Genomic DNA, 18,053 nt, shown 5'->3' with positions numbered 1-18,053 from the left:
GGCTGGATCCAGGAGGCGTTCCTGGGCTGGGGTGGGGGCTCATGGGGGCTAATCCGTGGACTGGATTTCTCCTTCTAACTGGATAGTCAGGTTTCTAGTCCCGCGGCTCCCAGAGCGCCAGCTAGTCTGTTACCCGGTGACGGCAGCCCCTTTCCCTCTGCCCTGTGAGAAGAGCCACAGCAAGGAGGTGGTTTGAGGGCAGGCTGTGTGGCTGAAAGGAGATTTTTAATGTTTCAGGTGATCTGGACACAACATGTTCTATCCCCAGGGTGGTTTGTCATGTTGGAGCCCTGACGGGGACTGAGACTCTGGAGCTGCACGGCTTGGGTTCAGGTCCATGCAAACCGGGGCTGGTCACTTTTCAGCCATGAGTCTCAGCTGTTGTGGACATTAAAAAATAATCTTGGAACACAGTGGTGCTTAAGTACCTGAAGTTCTTGCTGGTTGCCAAGGCCCATTCAGAAGCAGAAGGGCCAGCCAGGCTGTGAGCCACAGACTTTTGCCTCCAGACCCAGACCCTTCCAAAGGCTACAGTTAGTGCGTGTGAACAGGCCCATGCCCTTTTTCTGTACCTCCATTTCTGCTGAGATAATGAACTTGTCAGTTGATCCCTTCTCCCCACAACACAGGATTAAGGAAGTAATTACTCTTCTCTTGACAGAGGCTATCAAAAAGCCTGGGGCTCCCGGGGACTGGAAAGTCCCTAAAGGCTCTGTGGCAGAGGGCTCTTGGGTCCTTACTGCCACCTGTCCCCTGCTGGGTAGGGGTCTGTAGGGATTTCAGTCTTGGTGCCCGTGAAGGGGCTCCCCGGTATGTGGTCCACTCTGGGTGCCAGACCTTATCAGTCCCATCCAGCTGTTTAATCACATTGTTAAGGTAGCTGTTGTTGCCGTGAAAACTGTGTGGGTGGCAGTGGGGGAGGGCTGTGGTCTTGGCTCCCAGCCCAGCTGGTGTTCTTCAGAATGGGGACTGGGGGCTGGTGGTTTGAGAAGGGATCACCCATCCGACCCTGTGGGGTTGCAAGGAGTCGTATGGGGTCCATGACCTCCACTAACCCTGTCCTTTACACTTAGCTTTGTTTGGGTCAGAGACCCTCTCGAGTGCCTTGGTGTCAAGGAGACAACAGTCTGAGCTCCTGGGCATTCAGCAGCACATATGGGTTTTGGAGGGTAACTTTAACTTATTTGTCCATTTATTCTTTCTTTCTTTTGTTCCACAAATGCATAGAGTGTGGTCTCTGTGCCAGGAACTCTTCTAGGCAGTGGGACTGCCTAGCTGACCCAGCAGAACTAACAAACTGGTCCTCACGGAACACATATTCCAGTGGAAGAAGACAGAAAAATTATAAACATAACAAATAACTCAGTTATATACTATGCTAGATAGTTATGGTATCCTGGATAATGGGGAGGGCTATGGGAAAAGAGGACAGGCTACCAGGGCTGGGGATGCAGGAGCCAGGTGGGGGTTACAATTCCAGCTTTAATTAGAAAGGTCAGGGTGGGCGTCCTTAAGATCTGAGATCTGAGCACAAGCTTGCAGGTGATGAGGGCATGAAGCAGCACCACTGCCTGGAGACAAGCGCAGGCCTGACGTTTGGAGACTGCACAGCGGGCGGGAGGCAGGTGAGAGAGGGGAGTGGGGAAGCTGAGGTCAGAGAGACAGGGGAGCAGATCATGTGGGTTTCAAGGGCACCCTGGACTTTTACTCTGAGTGAAATGGGGAGCCCTTGACAGGTTGTAACCAGAGCAGTGACATGGTGTGTCACTAAGACGTCCAGCTTAGGTTTCATGAAGACGTGCCTCTAACTGCTGTACTGAAGGAGACTCCTGGGTGAGCGGCAGGAGCAGAAGCAGGGAGACGAGAGAGGGGGTGATGCCACAAATCAAGCGAGAGAATGGGGTGGAGAGAAGCAGTTAGATCCTGGATCTATCAGGGAGATCCAGGTGAAGATGCCTTTTTATAGATAAAAAGCATTGGATATAATCCTTTCATGTAGTTCAACCTAATAATTTGAAGGTAGAACAGACAGGATTTGCTGAAAAGTTGGGTGTGAATTGTGAGAGAAAGAGAAAAAACCAAGGATGACTTGGAGGATTCCAGCCTGAGAGAAGGAAAGCATTGCCCTGCGTCAAGGCGGGCAGTTTGGAGGAGGGACAGGCAGGAGTCCTGCTCTGGACATGTATGTGCTGGTTCCTGTCATTGTCTTAGCAGGCTGCTGTGCTGTGCTATGCTTAGTCGTGTCCGACTCTGCGACCCCACGGGCTGTAGCCCCTCAGGCTCCTCTGTCCATGGAATTTTCCAGGCAAGGATACAAGAGTGGGTTGCCATTTCCTCCTCCAGGGGATCTTCCTGACCCAGGGATTGAACCCAGGTCTCTTGTGTCTCCTGCATTTGCAGGTCAGTTCTTTACCCCTGAGCCATCTGGGAAGTCCTCAGGTCTTAGCAGAATGTCTGAGGTAAATAGATGTCTGGGGACAGAGGCATGGTCTGGTATGCTATCTCCTGGAGAGGGCTCTGCCCAGCTGAGCCCAGGCCGGATCTCCCCGTGGATCAAAACGCTCATCTGGTCCTCCTAAGATCTCTTGATTGTTGCCACAATGGAAGTTTATGAAACCACAACAAGGTCCCAGCAGCTTCTGCTCTGTCACCTGCTTCCTCCAGTATTGCCCTATTTGAGTCAAGGCGCCTTGCTGTTCATTCTCCCCCCAAAGTGAGCTGGCTGGGATGCTATCCCGACTGCCATTACTCACGCGCACAGACAGGTTCAGAGGGATGAAGGTGCTCACCCACGATTCCACAGCTCCAATGAGGCAGCTCACCTACGATTCCACAGCTCACCCACCATTCCACAGCTCCAATGAGGCAGCTCACCTATGATTCCACAGCTCACCCACGATTCCACAGCTCCTCCAGTGAGGACCCACACTGGGTCCTTACATCAGGGTCTGTTCTCATAGCCACTCCCTGCCTGCCTCAAAGAGCCTTGCCCTTGACCCATCATAAGCGTGAGTCCTGGTTGTGCCTTTGAACTCGGGCTCCGATCCCCCCCACACACTCTCCCTCGTCAGTGGATGAATAGACCTTGACTGACAGGGTCAATCTGGGCTGCTCCTCGTACCTGACCCCGTGCTGGGAGTTGGAAGGTGTGGGGCAGGAGAGGAGAGGAGTAACAGTAAGGCCCAGTGTCCACCCTGAATATATATTCACAGGTGCAGGCCCAAGCAGCACGAGATGGGAGTGGCTTGGTGTTAACAAGGCCTGGGTGCTCCTCCCAGCTCCTGACTGCCAGGTGTCCTTGGACCTGTTACCAGAGCAAGTGGAACCTGTTTTTTCTTTTGCAAACCAGGCCTAATACTGTTTCTCTTCTTTTCTTTTGGAATAATGACCTCTTAAGTGCTATAATAAAATGCTGCTGAAACATAAAGGGCCTCGATCACTCAGGTAATGAGTAATTTGCCTGAGTGCCAAGACCATACAAAACAAAGCAAAGCAAAGCCGCTTGGAGGCTGGGGCACCCCAGAAATGCTTTCTCTAGAAGGTGTAGCTCGAGTTGGGCCCAGAGAGGTCAGTAGTTCCCTCCCTCCAGGCCCAAAGACCAGGTGATAGAGTTGGAGATGGCCTTGGGCCAGCTATCGGACTGGTAACGAAGGGGATGGGATTAATGGGCTTGTGATGGGTTAAACAGGGTGTGGCTGCCACTTGAGGGTGGCAGGGATCAGTACATGGTCCTTTCATACAATGGACCACGTGTAAAAATGGGGAGGAAGAATCCTCACACGCAACACCGAGGGTGAGACCCCTCAAATGCAGTGCAGAGTGAAGAAGCTAGACATGAGAGATCTAGGCTGTGTGATTTCCTTTATAGGAAGGTCCCACGTGGACAAAATCACATGTGTTTGGAACGCAGAACAGAATTCCCCCGGGATGAGGAGTGGCCAAGAGGAAGCCCAAGAGGAGCTTCCGGGCATCAGCCATGTCCTGTTTCTTGATTTGGGTTCTAGCTACACAAGCATGTTCAGTGTGTGAAAACTCACTGAGGTGTATACTTAAGCTGTGTGTGCTTCTCTGTAAGGATATTATACTTGGGTGAGAAATGTCTTAAAGAGGAAAGCCAGGCAGGCCGGGGTGTCTGCCTCCCCCACCTTGGAAGAGCCCGACCAGGCCTACAGTATAATCCCGCTCTATGATCCAGCCCTCAGCCCTGGGCTGAGTGCCAGTGCCCAGCAAGAGTTGCTGGTCCTTGGCTTGCATTGCTTGAGTGACTACTGAGTACTGGGTTCTAGAATACAAGATGTATGTGGCACAGCCTCTGCTTTCCAGGGTTTGAGTGAAACGCCCCCAAAGCAGGTGTTGGTGGACTTCATGCTCCCTAGAGGCAGGAACCATTTGTCCCAAGTGTACTTCTACCCACCACCCCACCTCCCCAACCTCCCCACCAAGCCCATAGCAGGCCTTTACCAGAGCATCGTCGAGTGGAATACATATTCTAGAAGGTGGTTCTTTAGGTCTTTAAGTGCTGAGTTCAGAGCTGGAAGGATGCTCAAGCTGGGAGAGGTGGGTCCTAAGCTAGGCCCGCCACCCTGCCCTGTCATCACTGGGATTTTGACAAGTGGAAAGAGGGACCCGACTGAAAAGAGGTGTAGGAGTGCGATTTAGAGTGAAGTGAGTTTGGCGTTGGGGGAAAGGAGCAGTGGGAAGGCAGGAGGGGTGCTTGGACTTGGCTCCAGGAGCGGGTCTGGGGACATGAGGCAAGGGGCACAAAACTGCATTTCAGAAATCTTGCGACTGTAGGCAGGTGCATTAGAGGCAGAGTGCTGACCCAGATGGAATTAAAGAGTGGGGACAGGCTGAGGAAGGGGAAGCAGGGTGTGCAGACCACTCCACGAACTGTTTTCTTAAGATGATAGAACTCAGGCATATGTTTAATAGTTTAGATAGCTGCTGCTGCTGCTACTGCTGCTGCTAGTTCACTTCAGTCATGTCCGACTCTGTGCGACCCCATAGACAGCATTGCTGCTGCTGCTGCTAAGTCGCTTCAGTCGTGTCCGACTCTGTGCGACCCCATAGATGGCCTCCCACCAGGCTCCCCCGTCCCTGGGATTCTCCAGGCAAGAACACTGGAGTGGGTTGCTATTTCCTTCTCCAATGCATGAAAGTGAAAAGTGAAAGTGAAGTCGCTCAGTCGTGTCCGACTCTTCGCAACCCCATGGACTGCAGCCCACCAGGCTCCTCCGTCCATGGGATTCTCCAGGCAAGAACACTGGAGTGGGGTGCCATATCCTTCTCCAGTTTAGATAGCTAGCTAGATAGAAAATTCAAGGCCAGCTGTGGGACTTGAATGCCATGCTTGGGCTTCGTCTTCTGGTCAGTATGAACCCACTGAAGGTTTAGAGGGAGGGTATAAGGTTATCCTTTTGTTTATTCATTTATTCAACAAATGTTTAATCTGTTTAAAGCAAATTTTTGGTGCGCACTTAGTATGTGCTGGGCATTGCTCTGGGTAGTTAGGATACATCAGTAAATGAAATAAAGATTCTTTCCTTCAAGAAACACATATGCCAGCAGGAAGAAATGAAGGAAAACATATTAAACTACTAAATTATATAGCATGTTAGAAGGTGGAAGGTATAGGGAAAAGAAAAAGCAGGGAAAGGTTAACGGAATGCCGGAGATAGGGTGCAAGTCCAGTTCAGTTCAGTTCAGTCGCTCAGTCGTGTCTGACTCTTTGTGACCCCATGAACCGCAGCACGCCAGGCCTCCCTGTCCATCACCAACTCCTGGAGCCCACCCAAACCCATGTCCATTGAGTCGGTGATGCCATCCAACCATCTCATCCTCTGTTGTCCCCTTCTCCTCCTGCCCTCAGCAAGAGACAGTAATAAACAGAGTGGTCAAGGTAGGCCTCAAAGAGAAATAAAGACGCAAGGATGTCTAAGCGAGGAGTATTCCAGACAGAGAGCAGCAAGTGCAAAGGCCTTGAGGCAGGAACATACCTGGTGTGTTCGGAAGTAGTACTGAGGCCACTGGCTGGAGTGATGGAGGGAGAAGCAGCAAGAGAGGCCACAGGTTGGCAGGAAGGTGCGCTGTGGAGGCCTTGTAGGCTCTTGTACGATGTGTAAAGTGGAGATGTCCAGTAGGCAGCTGGATATAGACTTGAGGATTTGGAGAGCGGTGGGGTAAAGTTGGGGCTAATAGTAAAGAACCTGCCTGCCAACGCAAGAGACATAAGAGATGTGGGTTCAATCCCTGGATCAGAAAGATGCCCTGGAGGAGCGCATGGCAACCCACTCCAGTATTCTTTCCTGGAGAATCCCATGACAGAGGAGCCTGGTGGGTTACAGTCCATAGGGTCCCAAAGAGCTGGACACGACTGAAACGACTTAGCATGCATGCGCGCGTGGGAAGAGATAAACTTGGGAACCATCAGCACGTCGATGAGACTGGATGAGATTGCCCTGGGGTTGAGTGCAGATGGAAAAGGGGATGGAGAAGAGGAAAGGACTGAGCTTAGGGGCACTCTGATGCCAAGAGAGGGAACCAACAAGGAGGATTAGAAGGAAAGAAAGACCGGGAAGGAAGGGGAAGACCAGGAGAGTGTGGGCAGGGATCTGGGCCCATAGGGCATAGGAAGGAAGAGAATCCCATGGAAACTGCTCAAGAAGAGATGAGAGCTTGGGCTAGACTGATGGCTGAGGGGCCAGGTGGGAGGGGCCCTGTAGGAGATGTTATCATCCCAGCGTTACCCTCGAAGAAACTAAGGCCCAGAGAGGTAAAGCTCAAGCATCTTGCCTAAGGTCAAACTATTTGAAAGAAGTAGAGTCAGTAGCAATGAATTTAGCAGTGAACAATATTTACATAGTCTAAAATATGTGAACTCTGAAGTTTATTTAGCAATAGCCTGTGATGTTTCTACACTGGAAGGCTAAGGGAGTTCAAGTGGAGAGGGAGATAAAAGCCTTACCTTCCAGTGAGAAGAAAATGGCAAAAGAAAATAGCAATTACCAAATAGTGGTAGATCATGTAATAATAATGAAAGCAAATTACTTAAAAACATGAAGGTAGCTCCCGGAACAATGTTAGCATGTTTGAACATATTTACCCCAGGAAAATGGAGCTAGGGGTGGGGAATAATGAAGCAGGGTAACATTTTCCTTTCCACAGTTAGACTTTTAAAATTATATGCGTGTTATAACTTTGAGAAAAATAAAAATGCTAGTTCTTTAAACTGGCAATTAGAAGGTAGGAGGTTCTGTCCTTTGGTGTTGTCTCTAGGTGGATGGGCTTGTGGGTGAGGCCTGTTTTTTATTTGTTTATATCTTATGAGCTAGAAAGCTCATAAAGAATGTCTAATACTTTGCAAGAAGGGAAAAAAAGATTAGTTCATTGGTGGCCTTGGGGGAAACCAATTTTAGTAAAATATATGTTTGAATAGTTTCCCCCATCCATTTCCAAAAAAATTCTTAGGTGCAAAGACAAAACGGAGGGTGGGGATCTTGTCTGGACTCAGTGGTTCCCAAGGACACAAGACTTTCAGTGCTAGAACCAGGACAGTCCTATGCAAAATGAGACAATGGGTCACCAGGGCTTTGTTTTACAAAGCTCTCTCCACATCACTTTGTTCCTTTGAGTTCACTCCCACTGAGGGAGGTAGGCAGGGTGGGGGATGGCCTCCCTTATTTTAACAGAGAGGCAACTAAAGCTGAAAGAGGCTCCCTATCCCTTCCCTGGGAGACTTAGAGGGGAAGTGGACTCTTCAACCATGTGCATATACTGCTTTGATAAAGTAAATTAATTTTTAAAAAAAGAGTGGAAATCTCGAATGACAGAAAGCAGATCAGTGGTTGCCCCGAGAGGGATGGGCTGCAGAGGGGCACAAAGGAACTCGGATAATGGTGGGATATTTGATATCTTTATTGTGAGTAGCAGTTTTGCAGGTGTGTACAACTGTCATTCATTGGATTGTGCACTTTAAATGGGTGCAGTTTATTGTGCTTGAATTATACGTCAGTTAGAGAGAAAATATGAGGAAATGAGGAAACTAGCACCCTTAGCCTCCTGGGAGAGCTCACACTTGGGACAATGCCTGCTCATTTGCACACTTAGCCTTTCAAGGTCACACGCCTTCCACCTGCTAGGGGGCATGGAGCAGCTCTCTGGCCCAGCCCCCTTCCTGGAGCGTGAGCCCACTGCTGCCCCTGAATTCCCATCTCCTTTCCCAGGACTCTAACCTGTCCCTGCACACGGACAACCCGGACTTCACTCCCTGCTTCCAGAACTCCGTGCTGGCCTGGGTCCCCTGCGCCTACCTGTGGGCCGCCCTGCCCTGCTATCTGTTCCACCTGCGGCGCCACCACGAGGGCTATATCGTCCTCTCGCGCCTCTCCAGGCTCAAGACGGTCAGAGGCTCGGGGCTCTCCTGTGGGTGGGACCGGAACGTGAATGAGTCCCTTCTCCCACCCTCAGTGACTGGACAGGGTTCCCCAGCCTCACCCGCCCTGTGCTCAGGGCCTGCCAGCTGGGTCTACAGCCCAAAGAGATAATCTCTGGGGAAGTTCAGTCAAGGTCTCCAACAATGCTCTCCCCACTCTGGAGAAGCTTCCAGCCAGTGCCCAGCCCGGCCCTTGAAGGCAGGCCTGGGCAGATCTATTTCAGGACCAAAGGCCCCTCCCCAGGGGGGGGTCTCTGATTCTTTGAGGGTGGAGGCTCCAACCTATGCCCTGTTCATAGGCCTTGGGCGTCTTGCTGTGGTGTGTCTCCTGGGCTGACCTCTTCTACTCCTTCCATGGCCTGGTCCACGGCTGGGCCCCTGCCCCCATCTTCTTTGTCACCCCCTTGGTGGTGGGGGTCACCATGGTCAGTGTGGGACCAGGGGATCTGGGTGGAGGATCTGGGTGGGTTGTGGGATGCTGATGGGGGAACCATGGGCTCTGAGGAGAAGGCTGGACACCCTGGAAGAGGGTAACCCCAGAAACATCTAGCCATGGGGCGTGGGGAGGAGTGGAGTCAGGTCCAGACGTGTGCTCTGGCCCAGCGCCTGCTGCTCCCCCCGTGCAGCTGCTGGCCACCCTGCTGATCCAGTATGAGCGGCTGCAGGGGGTTCGGTCCTCGGGTGTTCTCATCATCTTCTGGTTCCTGTGTGTGGTCTGTGGCATCATCCCCTTCCGCTCCAAGATCCTTTCAGCTTTGACACAGGTAAGGGGAAAAGAGAAACCCGCCAGGTCCCACCGCTGTCTAGGGATTGGCCCCAGAGCTCAAGGCATGGTTGGCTCCCAGGCTCCTCCTCTCTGCCCCTCCTCAGCTCCCAGGACCTCCTCCGCTATTCAGTCCCTTTTGTGTCATTTCTTGCTTGTGGCATCTCTGCTGAGAAGCAGGCTGGTGAGCAGGGTGAGAGTCAGTGTACCCAGGGAAATGCAGCAAGATGCGCCCTTTGTTGGCTGCTCGTGTAATGTAGCTGCTGCCGTGGTTGCCGCCACCGTCCAGTGCAGTGTTTGTGCAGTGAGAACGTGTGTGCACCCATGAACAATTTTGGCTTCCCTGGAATCCCATTATCTTGTTCTCCCCCGTTCTCGCACCTCCCGCAGTCCCTGGTCTTCCTCTTGATTTTCAGTGGCAGTGGGGGGAAGGTGATGTGGTGTAGAAGCACCAGGGATCAATCTAGTGTCTCCCTATTTCTCTATCTCAAGAGAAATCAGTCAAGTGTATTTAGAAGAGCACAGGCTGGGAACAGTCCAATTACTTTGTGATCTTGGGCAAGTTCCTGAGCCATCTGAAGCCTCATTCTTTCAATTACACAGGGGATGTAGGTGAGCGGGGAAAGTCTCCACCAAATAGCAGACCTCTATGATCTTTCCCTTCTCTCAGAGCCCTCTGGGTGGGCGACCCCGGGACCCCCAGGGGCTGACTCCTACACAGAGGGATCTGGTGCCCCAAGAAGTCCTTTGGACTACAGGCCCAGGGGTCCCCAAGCTATGGTGTTGCTCCGCTTTCTCCCCCAGGGCAAGATCTCAGACCCTTTCCGCTTCGCGACCTTCTACACCTACTTTGCTCTGGTGCTGTCTGCCCTCATCCTCTCCTGCTTCAGAGAGAAGCCACCGTTTTTCTCCCCCAAGAATATGGACCCTGTAAGTTTTAATGGAGTTGGGTGGTAAAGGTGGTTCCACAGCCCATTGCTCAGCCCAGTCCTTCCGGTTCATTTGATCTTCTTGTCACTTCCAGAGTGTGCAAACTGGGGCTTGGAGCAGAAGGGAGTGAGGCACCCTCCTCCCTCTGCTCTGCCTTGAGAGGAAGGATCCTGATTTCCCCTGTCTCACTCTTTCACCTTCTAGAACCCCTGCCCAGAGGCTGGAGCTGGCTTCCTCTCCCGCCTGTCTTTCTGGTGGTTTACAAAGTAAGTTTTCTCTTTCCTAAGCCTGGGAATCTGGGGGGTGGGGATGGATAGTTGGGGAGTTAGAGAGAGGAATGGGAGCAGGCCAAGAATTCAGGAGCTTGAGGAACTGTGCACCCCAGTGAGCATGGGGCAGGCAAGGGTGGGGAAACCTGTCTGTTTGGGCTGGGGACTGAGTACAGAAGCCAGGCCTAGTCCAGTTCTGATCCCAGGGCAGGCTATGAGGACAGGCCCAGGGTTCTAGAGGGAGAATTAGTTCCCAGCTCTTTGGTCAGGGATAAGCTTGCAGCTGTCATTTCCTTGGGCATCTCTCAGAGTAGCTGAAGCAGGAGAATTATGTCTGTGACCTTGGTGACAGCTCATTAGCCATACTGCACTGAGGAAGCGCCTGGGCTAGGGCTCCATCCAGTGGGTCTTGTCATCACTCAGGGCCCCAGTCAGCATCAATTTCATCACCAGGGCCCAGGAGTCAGTGGGGCATCTGAGAAGCAGGGAGAAAGGGCTGGAACTTGGAGTGGGAGTCAGTGACCCCCATCTTGCTCACTGTAGGAATAAAAGAGACACTCTTCTTGGCTACTGTTCCCCAGGGACATCCTCTTGTCTGGAGACCCTTGTCCCCAGGCTCCTAAACTCTGACCCAGTGTAGTGCTGCCTGCCCACTCCAGGTTGGCCATCCTCGGCTATAGGCGGCCCCTGGAGGAGCGAGACCTCTGGTCCCTAAACAAGGAGGACCGCTCCCAGATGGTGATGCAGAGGCTGCTGGAGGAGTGGAAGAAGCAACAAGATCAGGCAGCGCGGTGAGGCTCCCCTTCCCCCAGTCCCTGCACCCCTCCACCCCAGACCCTTCACACAGCCCGGGTCTCCTGCAAGCGAGGTTGGTAGATCACATGGCTGGGGGTGGAGGGAAAAACAGGTGCAAGTGGTCCTGGGGTGTGCAGTTTAGGCCTGTGTGGGTCCAGCTGGAGAATGGCTGACACTTTCACAACACTTTGTCCAAGGGGCTTCCCTGGTGGCTTCGACAGTAAAGAATCTGCCTGCAGTGTGGGAGACCTGGGTTCAATCCCTGGGTTGGGAAGATCCCCTGGAGAAGGGAATGACTACCCACTCCAGTATTCTTGCCTGGAGAATTCCACGGACAAAGGAGTCTGATAGCTACAGTCCATGGGATCGCAAAGAATTGGACACAACAAAGCGACTAACACTCTGTCTGAGGGACGGTTCTAAGATTAACCCAGTCGGTCTCTGACAGCCCTACTGCACAAGCTCTAATGTCTTTGTGTGGCAGATGCCATCACTGAAGCGCTGAGGTTTGATGACACACCCAAGGTGCCCTAGTTGGTGGTGGCACGGGCAGAATCCACACCCAACTGTCTGGCCCCCTGCAGCCACTCCTGAACTGCCCTGACTGACTTGAAGGGTGGATTCCAGAGACTTCCCTCAGGAGGGGCAAGGACCAGGGGGAGAAGGTTAGGGCCAGCATCCCCGCTTAATCCTGCCTTTTATGTGGAGCCAGCAGCTGGAGGAGATTACCGTCTGACTGAGGGCCTTCCCACTGACCCAGGAGTCTGTCTCTGGCTGACTACTCAGACAAAAAATCTGAGACTCTGAGTCCTCCTTCTTCACCCACATCCCCCCCAGGACCAAACCCTTTTGCCTTCCAGCCACAGTCTGGGTCCCAGAAGTCCCATGCTGGTTCTGTCTGAGCCCCTGATGGCCAACTGGCTATGGAGGAACCAGGGACCTGGACTTGGTCATCCGCGTCTTGGGTTCATGGCTTGGAGCCTCTGAGACCTAACGGCCTCCAGTCAGCCTGCTGCACCCCATCTCTGTCCCTTCATGACACCTCCACTCCCTCCCTGCTCAGCCCCCCAGTGACTAGGCCACTAGCCAGCCCTGCCCAAGTCTCCTTTCTCATAGCATTCTCCCTGGAGCCAGCAGCCCTGGAGAGGCAGATGCTGGAAATTGCTGGGTGTATAGTTCTTGGGGAGCAGTTAAGACACCTCTTTGTATATCCTCTAGAACCTGAAGACAGAATCACTTGGGGACTCTCAGCTGGAAAGTTGCATTGTCTATCCCAATCCTGAGAGCCAAAAAAGCAGCTTCCCCCCTTACCTGCTCTTCAACAGCCCTGGTGGCCCTTGGCTTCATGGGGCCTTTGTACCCATTCCGACTCACTGTTCCTTCCTCCTCGGACCAGACGCCAGGCTGCAGAGGCTTCTGGGAAGAAACCGTCCAGCGAGGGTGAGATGCTGCTTGAGGGCCGACCCCAGGCTCGGGAGGCCTCCTTCCTGCGGGCCCTGATGGCCACCTTCAGCTCCAGCTTCCTCCTCAGCATGGGCTTCAAGCTGATCCAGGATCTGCTGTCCTTTATCAACCCACAGCTGCTCAGGTCTGTCCACGCTCCCTCCCGCACAGCCCTTCCTGGGACAAGGGGCTGGCCTGGGGGACGAAGAGTGGGGAAAGAGCCCCAGTCCAGGAACTGGGGGGCCATCCCCATTTTCTGTGGGACCCTTGGCAAGTGGCAGAGCCTCTGCACCTCCTTTCCCCATTCGCATCCAACTTCCCTGGCCAAAGTACAGCTGCCAGGCACCCCGATGTATACTTTAGCAAACATACTCTCTTTAAATCCTCCCAACAGTCCTACAGAGGATTTCCCATTTTACAAATGAGGAAGCAGAAAAACAAAAAACAACAACAAAAAATGAGGAAATAAGAACTCAGAGAAATGAAGTGATTTGACCAAGGGCACGCAGCTGGTGGAGATGGATTTGAGTTCAGAGTTCTGAACTCCAGCTATGGTGCCCTTTCCAATTGTCCCCTGAGTAGCTTGGGCTAGAAGCAGCTCTCAAGTGAGGGAATGGGAAGGAGCCCTCACTCCATTGCTCCTCCATTCATGAATTTGTGCATTTGTTCATTCAATGAACATTTTTTGAGCCTCCAGGGTCTCAGAATAGTGCCAGACCCTAGGTATACAAAGATAAATAAGATATGGTCTTAAAGTCTTGTGGGAGAAACCAGTGTGTAAATCTGTTAGAGCACCGTGTGGGCATAGGTGTACTCAGGTGTCTGAAAAAGCCCTCAGAGTTACCCTGGGAAGGGGCAGGGTTCTCTTGCCAGCCAGGGAAGTTGTTTAGTTTGGAAGGACCCGCAGCTAACTAACTAGGTGAAGAAGGAGGTGAAGGTTCAGAGTCACAAAGGCCTGAGACAGCATGACTCAGGAATTCCAAGCACTTACGAATGCTAGAGGGAAGGTAACTGGAGGGAGGGGCAGAACAGCAAAGAGAGAGAGGGAAAGCTAAGAAAATCCTTGAAAGATTTGAAGCCAGGGAGGGCATCTGGCTTGCATCTGGAAGGATCCCCTGCTGGTAGTGTGGGTGGCGTAAGGCAGTGTAGCCAGATGGAAGTGGGCCAACTAGGTCTGAGGAAAGTCCAGGTCAGGAATGAGCTGGGTTCAGGAGCTACTCTGGAAATGGGTGCCTGTGTCAGGGAAAGGGTGGGGACAAAGGTGACCTGGGCTCTTGGATAGCTAGAGAATGAGGGATTTTTTTTTTTTTTTTTGGCTGAGATAGTGAACTCAGCAGGAAGAGAGACCTGGGCACGGGGCACGGGGCACGGTGGTGAGCTGTGTCTTCGCCATGTCAGGCCTGAGGTGCTGGTGGCCCCCAAGGGAGACTCCCAGCTAGAGGGAAGTCAGAGAGTTTTCAGAGTCATCATGGAAGCCCAGGGCTCCATCTCTTTGGCTGACCCCATCCCGAGAGGGGCCTTCATGTGAAGGCCCCAGACGGAGTCCTAGGGCATTCTGACAGGTATGGGGGAGCAGAAGACTAACCTGGAGGGGCCAAAGTTGGGAAAAGAATCCAGATTGTGGACCAGGGCACAGAGGATGCATCCAGGGGAGGCCATGGCCCCCAGTGAAGCGAGTTGACCAGGAAAATAGAGCCTGAGGAAGACAACATGGAGCTTGTTGGCGACTTTGCCAAAAACAGAGGCTGAAGCAAAGGGGAGGGCCTGAGAGAAGGGTGTCTGCAGCGGAGACAGGGCCGATGAAGGTCTAGAAACTTCCTATTAAAGGTTTCAGTTTCCTAGGGTAACAGAGTCCCACAAACTGGGTGGCTGAAAACAGGAATGTATTCTTTCATGGTTCTGGAAGCACGGTCTGAAATCAAAGTGTCAGTGGGTTGGTTCCTTCGAGAGGCTCTGAGCGAGATCTGTTCAGTTTCTGGTGGTGCTGGCAGACTTGACTTCTTTGGCTTGAGACTCATCGCTCCAATCTCTGCCTCCGTCTTTGCACGGCATCTTCCCGTGTGTGTGTGTCTGTCTGTCTGTCTGTCTGCATTTGTGTCTCTGTGTGCACATCTCCCTCGCTTTTCTTTTATAAAGATGCCAGTCACTGGATCAGGGCCAGACTATTCCAGTACAACCTTATCTTAACTTGACTACATCTGTAAAGACTCTATAAGGTCACATTCATAGGTACCAGCGGAGAAGGCAATGGCACCCCACTCCAGTACTCTTGCCTAGAAAATCCCACGGACGGAGGAGCCTGGTGGGCTGCAGTCCATTGGGTTGCTAAGAGTTGGACACGACTGAATGACTTCACTTTCACTTTTCACTTGCATGCATTGGAGAAGGAAATGGCAACCCACTCCAGTGTTCTTGCCTGGAGAATCCCAGGGACGGGGGAGCCTGGTGGGCTGCCGTCTATGGGGTCTCACAGAGTCGGACATGACTGACGCGACTTAGCAGCAGCAGCAGTAGCATAGGTACCAGGGGTTAGGACTTAAGCATGTCTTTGGGGGAGTCACACCCAACCCACAGCAGAAGAGGCCTGGCCATGACTGTGGAGGAAGCTCCATGGGGCCAAGGGGAGGTTTGTCCTAACATGGAAGAGACTTGATCATGTTAGTCGGCCAAGGCACAGAGCTGCCAGTGGAGAGGAGGTTCCTGGGGATAAGGCGAAAGGGGGCCAATGATAAAGCATGCTCCTGAAGAGGTGGGTGGGATCTGGGGCTTAGGGGGCAAAATCCAGCATGGAAAGTCAGAAGGACGCCTCCTGTCCTGAGGCAGATGGAAGAGGGTGAATGTTTGCAGGGAAGTTTGTAGTTGGCAGGGAGTTCTCAATGGGAACAAGTAAGTGGGCCACTGCTGAGAGAGGTGGGGAGTGAGGATAGATCAGAAGGTAAGAGGTGAAGAGGACTGTGGGAGAGGAATTAGATTAGGGTCCTGGAGAAGGTCACTGGGCAGCTCTGGGGGCTGCTGATACTGAAGAGGATAGGTTTCAGTGGCGAGAGCCTGTGTAGTCATGCGCTGGACTTCAGAGCCCTCAGCAGTCCAAGAAAAGGTGCAGGAAAGTCTAATCAACAGACATGTGGCATTGCTTCCTGCCACATGGTCCAAGGAGGCAAAACAGGCAGGCCAGTGAGGTTGGCGGCCAGAGCGTAATAACGAGGTAGGCGGAGGGAAGCCGTGGGAGATGGGAAAGGAGGTGGAGGAAGAGAGGAGTGAGGAGACAGAGTCTTGCGCCAGCTCTGGGCTGATTCTCGTGGTCTGGGTTGGGGCTGTGGAGGGCCAGCAGCCTCCAAATGAGAGGCTTGAGAGAGTGGAGGCTGAGGGGCAAGAAGAGAGCAGCAGTAGGGGGAAGAGCCTAGGGGAGATTCCCCACGCTTATTGTTCTCTCCTCCATTTGCAGCATCCTGATCAGATTTATTTCAAACCCCACGGCCCCCACCTGGTGGGGCTTCCTGGTGGCCGGGCTGATGTTCGTGTGCTCCGTGATGCAGACCCTGATCTTACACCAGTATTACCACTGCATTTTTGTGATGGGGTTGAGGTTTCGCACGGGCATCATAGGTGTCATCTATAGGAAGGTCAGCTGGAGCAGCAAATGAGGGGCTGGGGAGGCCAGCCCTGGGGAACTTTGAAGAGACTCGCGTGACCAGTCCATCAGCCAACTGTCCACCTGCAGGCTCTGGTCATCAGCAATTCAGTCAAACGTGAGTCCACTGTAGGAGAAATTGTCAACCTCATGTCAGTGGATGCGCAGCGCTTCATGGACGTTGTCCCCTTCATCAACCTGCTGTGGTCAGCCCCCCTGCAGATCATCCTGGCAGTGTACTTCCTCTGGCAGGTGACTCTTGAACCCTGATCTCTGCCTCCTTCCTCTGACTTCTCCTTCCTTCAGATGGGACAAGAGAGAGTTATTCTGGGTCAGCAGAGGGGTAGGGGACAGAACTGTGAGGATGCTGGTGTCTGCAATCAAGTCTTTCCAGCCTGTGAGATTGTCCCTCTCACAGAACCTAGGGGAGGGAAGAGGGCCTTGGAGACAAGGTGGGTGTGACTCAGGTTGTCATTGCCTGTCTATCTGTATTTGCCTCTCTGTGTGTCTGGATGCCCTTCAGTGGCTGCCTGATTGTCCCTGTCTGTTGTCATTATCTGATGGCTGGCTGTTTCTGCAAATGTTTTTGCAATTTTGGCTTCATCTGTATGTCTTCTTTTCACTGTCCATCTGTTTGGCTGACCACTAACTTTTGCTTCGGGCCCATCCCCGCATTTCAGGTCAATAGGCTTCTGTCTGTTGGGCTCTGTCTATATATACTCTGTATGTTGGTCTGTCTGTCTGTCTAATCTATGCATCGTGCATCCTCAGAACCTGGGTCCCTCCGTCCTGGCTGGAGTTGCTCTCATGATCTTGCTAATCCCACTCAACGGAGCTGTGGCTGTGAAGATGCGTGCCTTCCAGGTGGGTGCTAACAGACTGAGCTATTCCTGCCTGGAGCCCTGGCCAGGTGCCTGGAGGAGTGCAGTCACTAACCTGGGCCTTACCCACTACCTTGCTTACTGAGTACAGATGGCTCTAAGCCACTTTCACAAACCTTAGCTTACTCTTGCCTTACAACCCTGAGAGGCTTTAGAAACATTCTCATTTTGCAACTAAGGAACCAAGGCCCAGAGAGATTACAGCAATCCAGAATCAGACAGAACTTGCCTCTTCTGGTCTAACGAGAGTTTCTCCACCACATTGCACTTAGTGTAAATAGCCAGTCATTCAGTCCTTTATTGGCAAACATTTATTGAAGCCTTCCCTAGCTTCCCACTGTACACAAAATAAATGACAAATTTCCACTACCACCCACTAGGCCCCTGCTCACCTTTCAAACCCTCCCCTCCTGGAATATGGCTAAATTTCAGCCAGTCTGGCCGTTCTTTCCTCCAAATCACCAAGCTCGGCATGCCTCCGGGCTACCATACATACTGTTCCCTGAAATGTGCTTCAGCCTTCCTTGCTTGCCCAGTTCCTTCCCTTCCTTCACCCCAGCGTAAACTTTGATTTCCCAGTTCCCACCCAAATTATTCTCTCCCAGAATCCTGCTACTCCCATTGGGGTATGCATACTGATTTAGCGTAAGCATTTATTCAGGTGATTGTTTGCATCCTAGCTACTTCTCCTATCAGACTGCCAGCTTTATGATGGCTGGGGCCTTCAGTTGTTTATCATTATCTGCCCTACATCTAGCACGTGGCCTGGCACATAGTAGGTACTCAATAAATTGGGGCTGAATGAATAAATTAGTGTGGCCTGCTACACCTTGGGTTGGGGACTGGGTAAAAAAGAGAAGTAAGGGATCTATTCCCTCAGGCTCACATGGATTTGAGACGGCATACATGT

General features: G+C 52.3%; 1 protein-coding gene across 5 annotated transcripts in view; it reads left to right on the top strand.

Annotated features, from left to right (window-relative positions):
• Nucleotides 1–18,053, top strand: part of ABCC3 (ATP binding cassette subfamily C member 3) — a 48,602-nt gene that overhangs the window by 4,637 nt on the left and 25,912 nt on the right. For 4 of the 5 annotated variants that reach the window (XR_001919723.1, XM_018064856.1, XM_018064858.1 and 1 more), the window contains exons 2-11: nt 8,223–8,399; nt 8,731–8,856; nt 9,058–9,195; nt 9,999–10,124; nt 10,329–10,390; nt 11,053–11,184; nt 12,585–12,776; nt 16,077–16,254; nt 16,353–16,514; nt 17,034–17,126. Coding sequence is in view for 4 of the 5 variants with exons in the window: in XM_018064856.1 (XP_017920345.1) it covers nt 8,223–8,399; nt 8,731–8,856; nt 9,058–9,195; nt 9,999–10,124; nt 10,329–10,390; nt 11,053–11,184; nt 12,585–12,776; nt 16,077–16,254; nt 16,353–16,514; nt 17,034–17,126 (1,386 nt within the window). In the remaining variant the exon portion in view is untranslated. The remainder of the gene's footprint in view (nt 1–8,222; nt 8,400–8,730; nt 8,857–9,057; nt 9,196–9,998; nt 10,125–10,328; nt 10,391–11,052; nt 11,185–12,584; nt 12,777–16,076; nt 16,255–16,352; nt 16,515–17,033; nt 17,127–18,053) is intronic. The other variant, XM_018064857.1, reaches the window with a different exon arrangement.

This window comes from Capra hircus, chromosome 19 (genome assembly GCF_001704415.2).
Source record: "Capra hircus breed San Clemente chromosome 19, ASM170441v1, whole genome shotgun sequence".
In the NCBI taxonomy this organism is placed as follows: domain Eukaryota; kingdom Metazoa; phylum Chordata; class Mammalia; order Artiodactyla; family Bovidae; genus Capra; species Capra hircus.
This window is presented reverse-complemented; position numbering and strand designations above follow the sequence as displayed.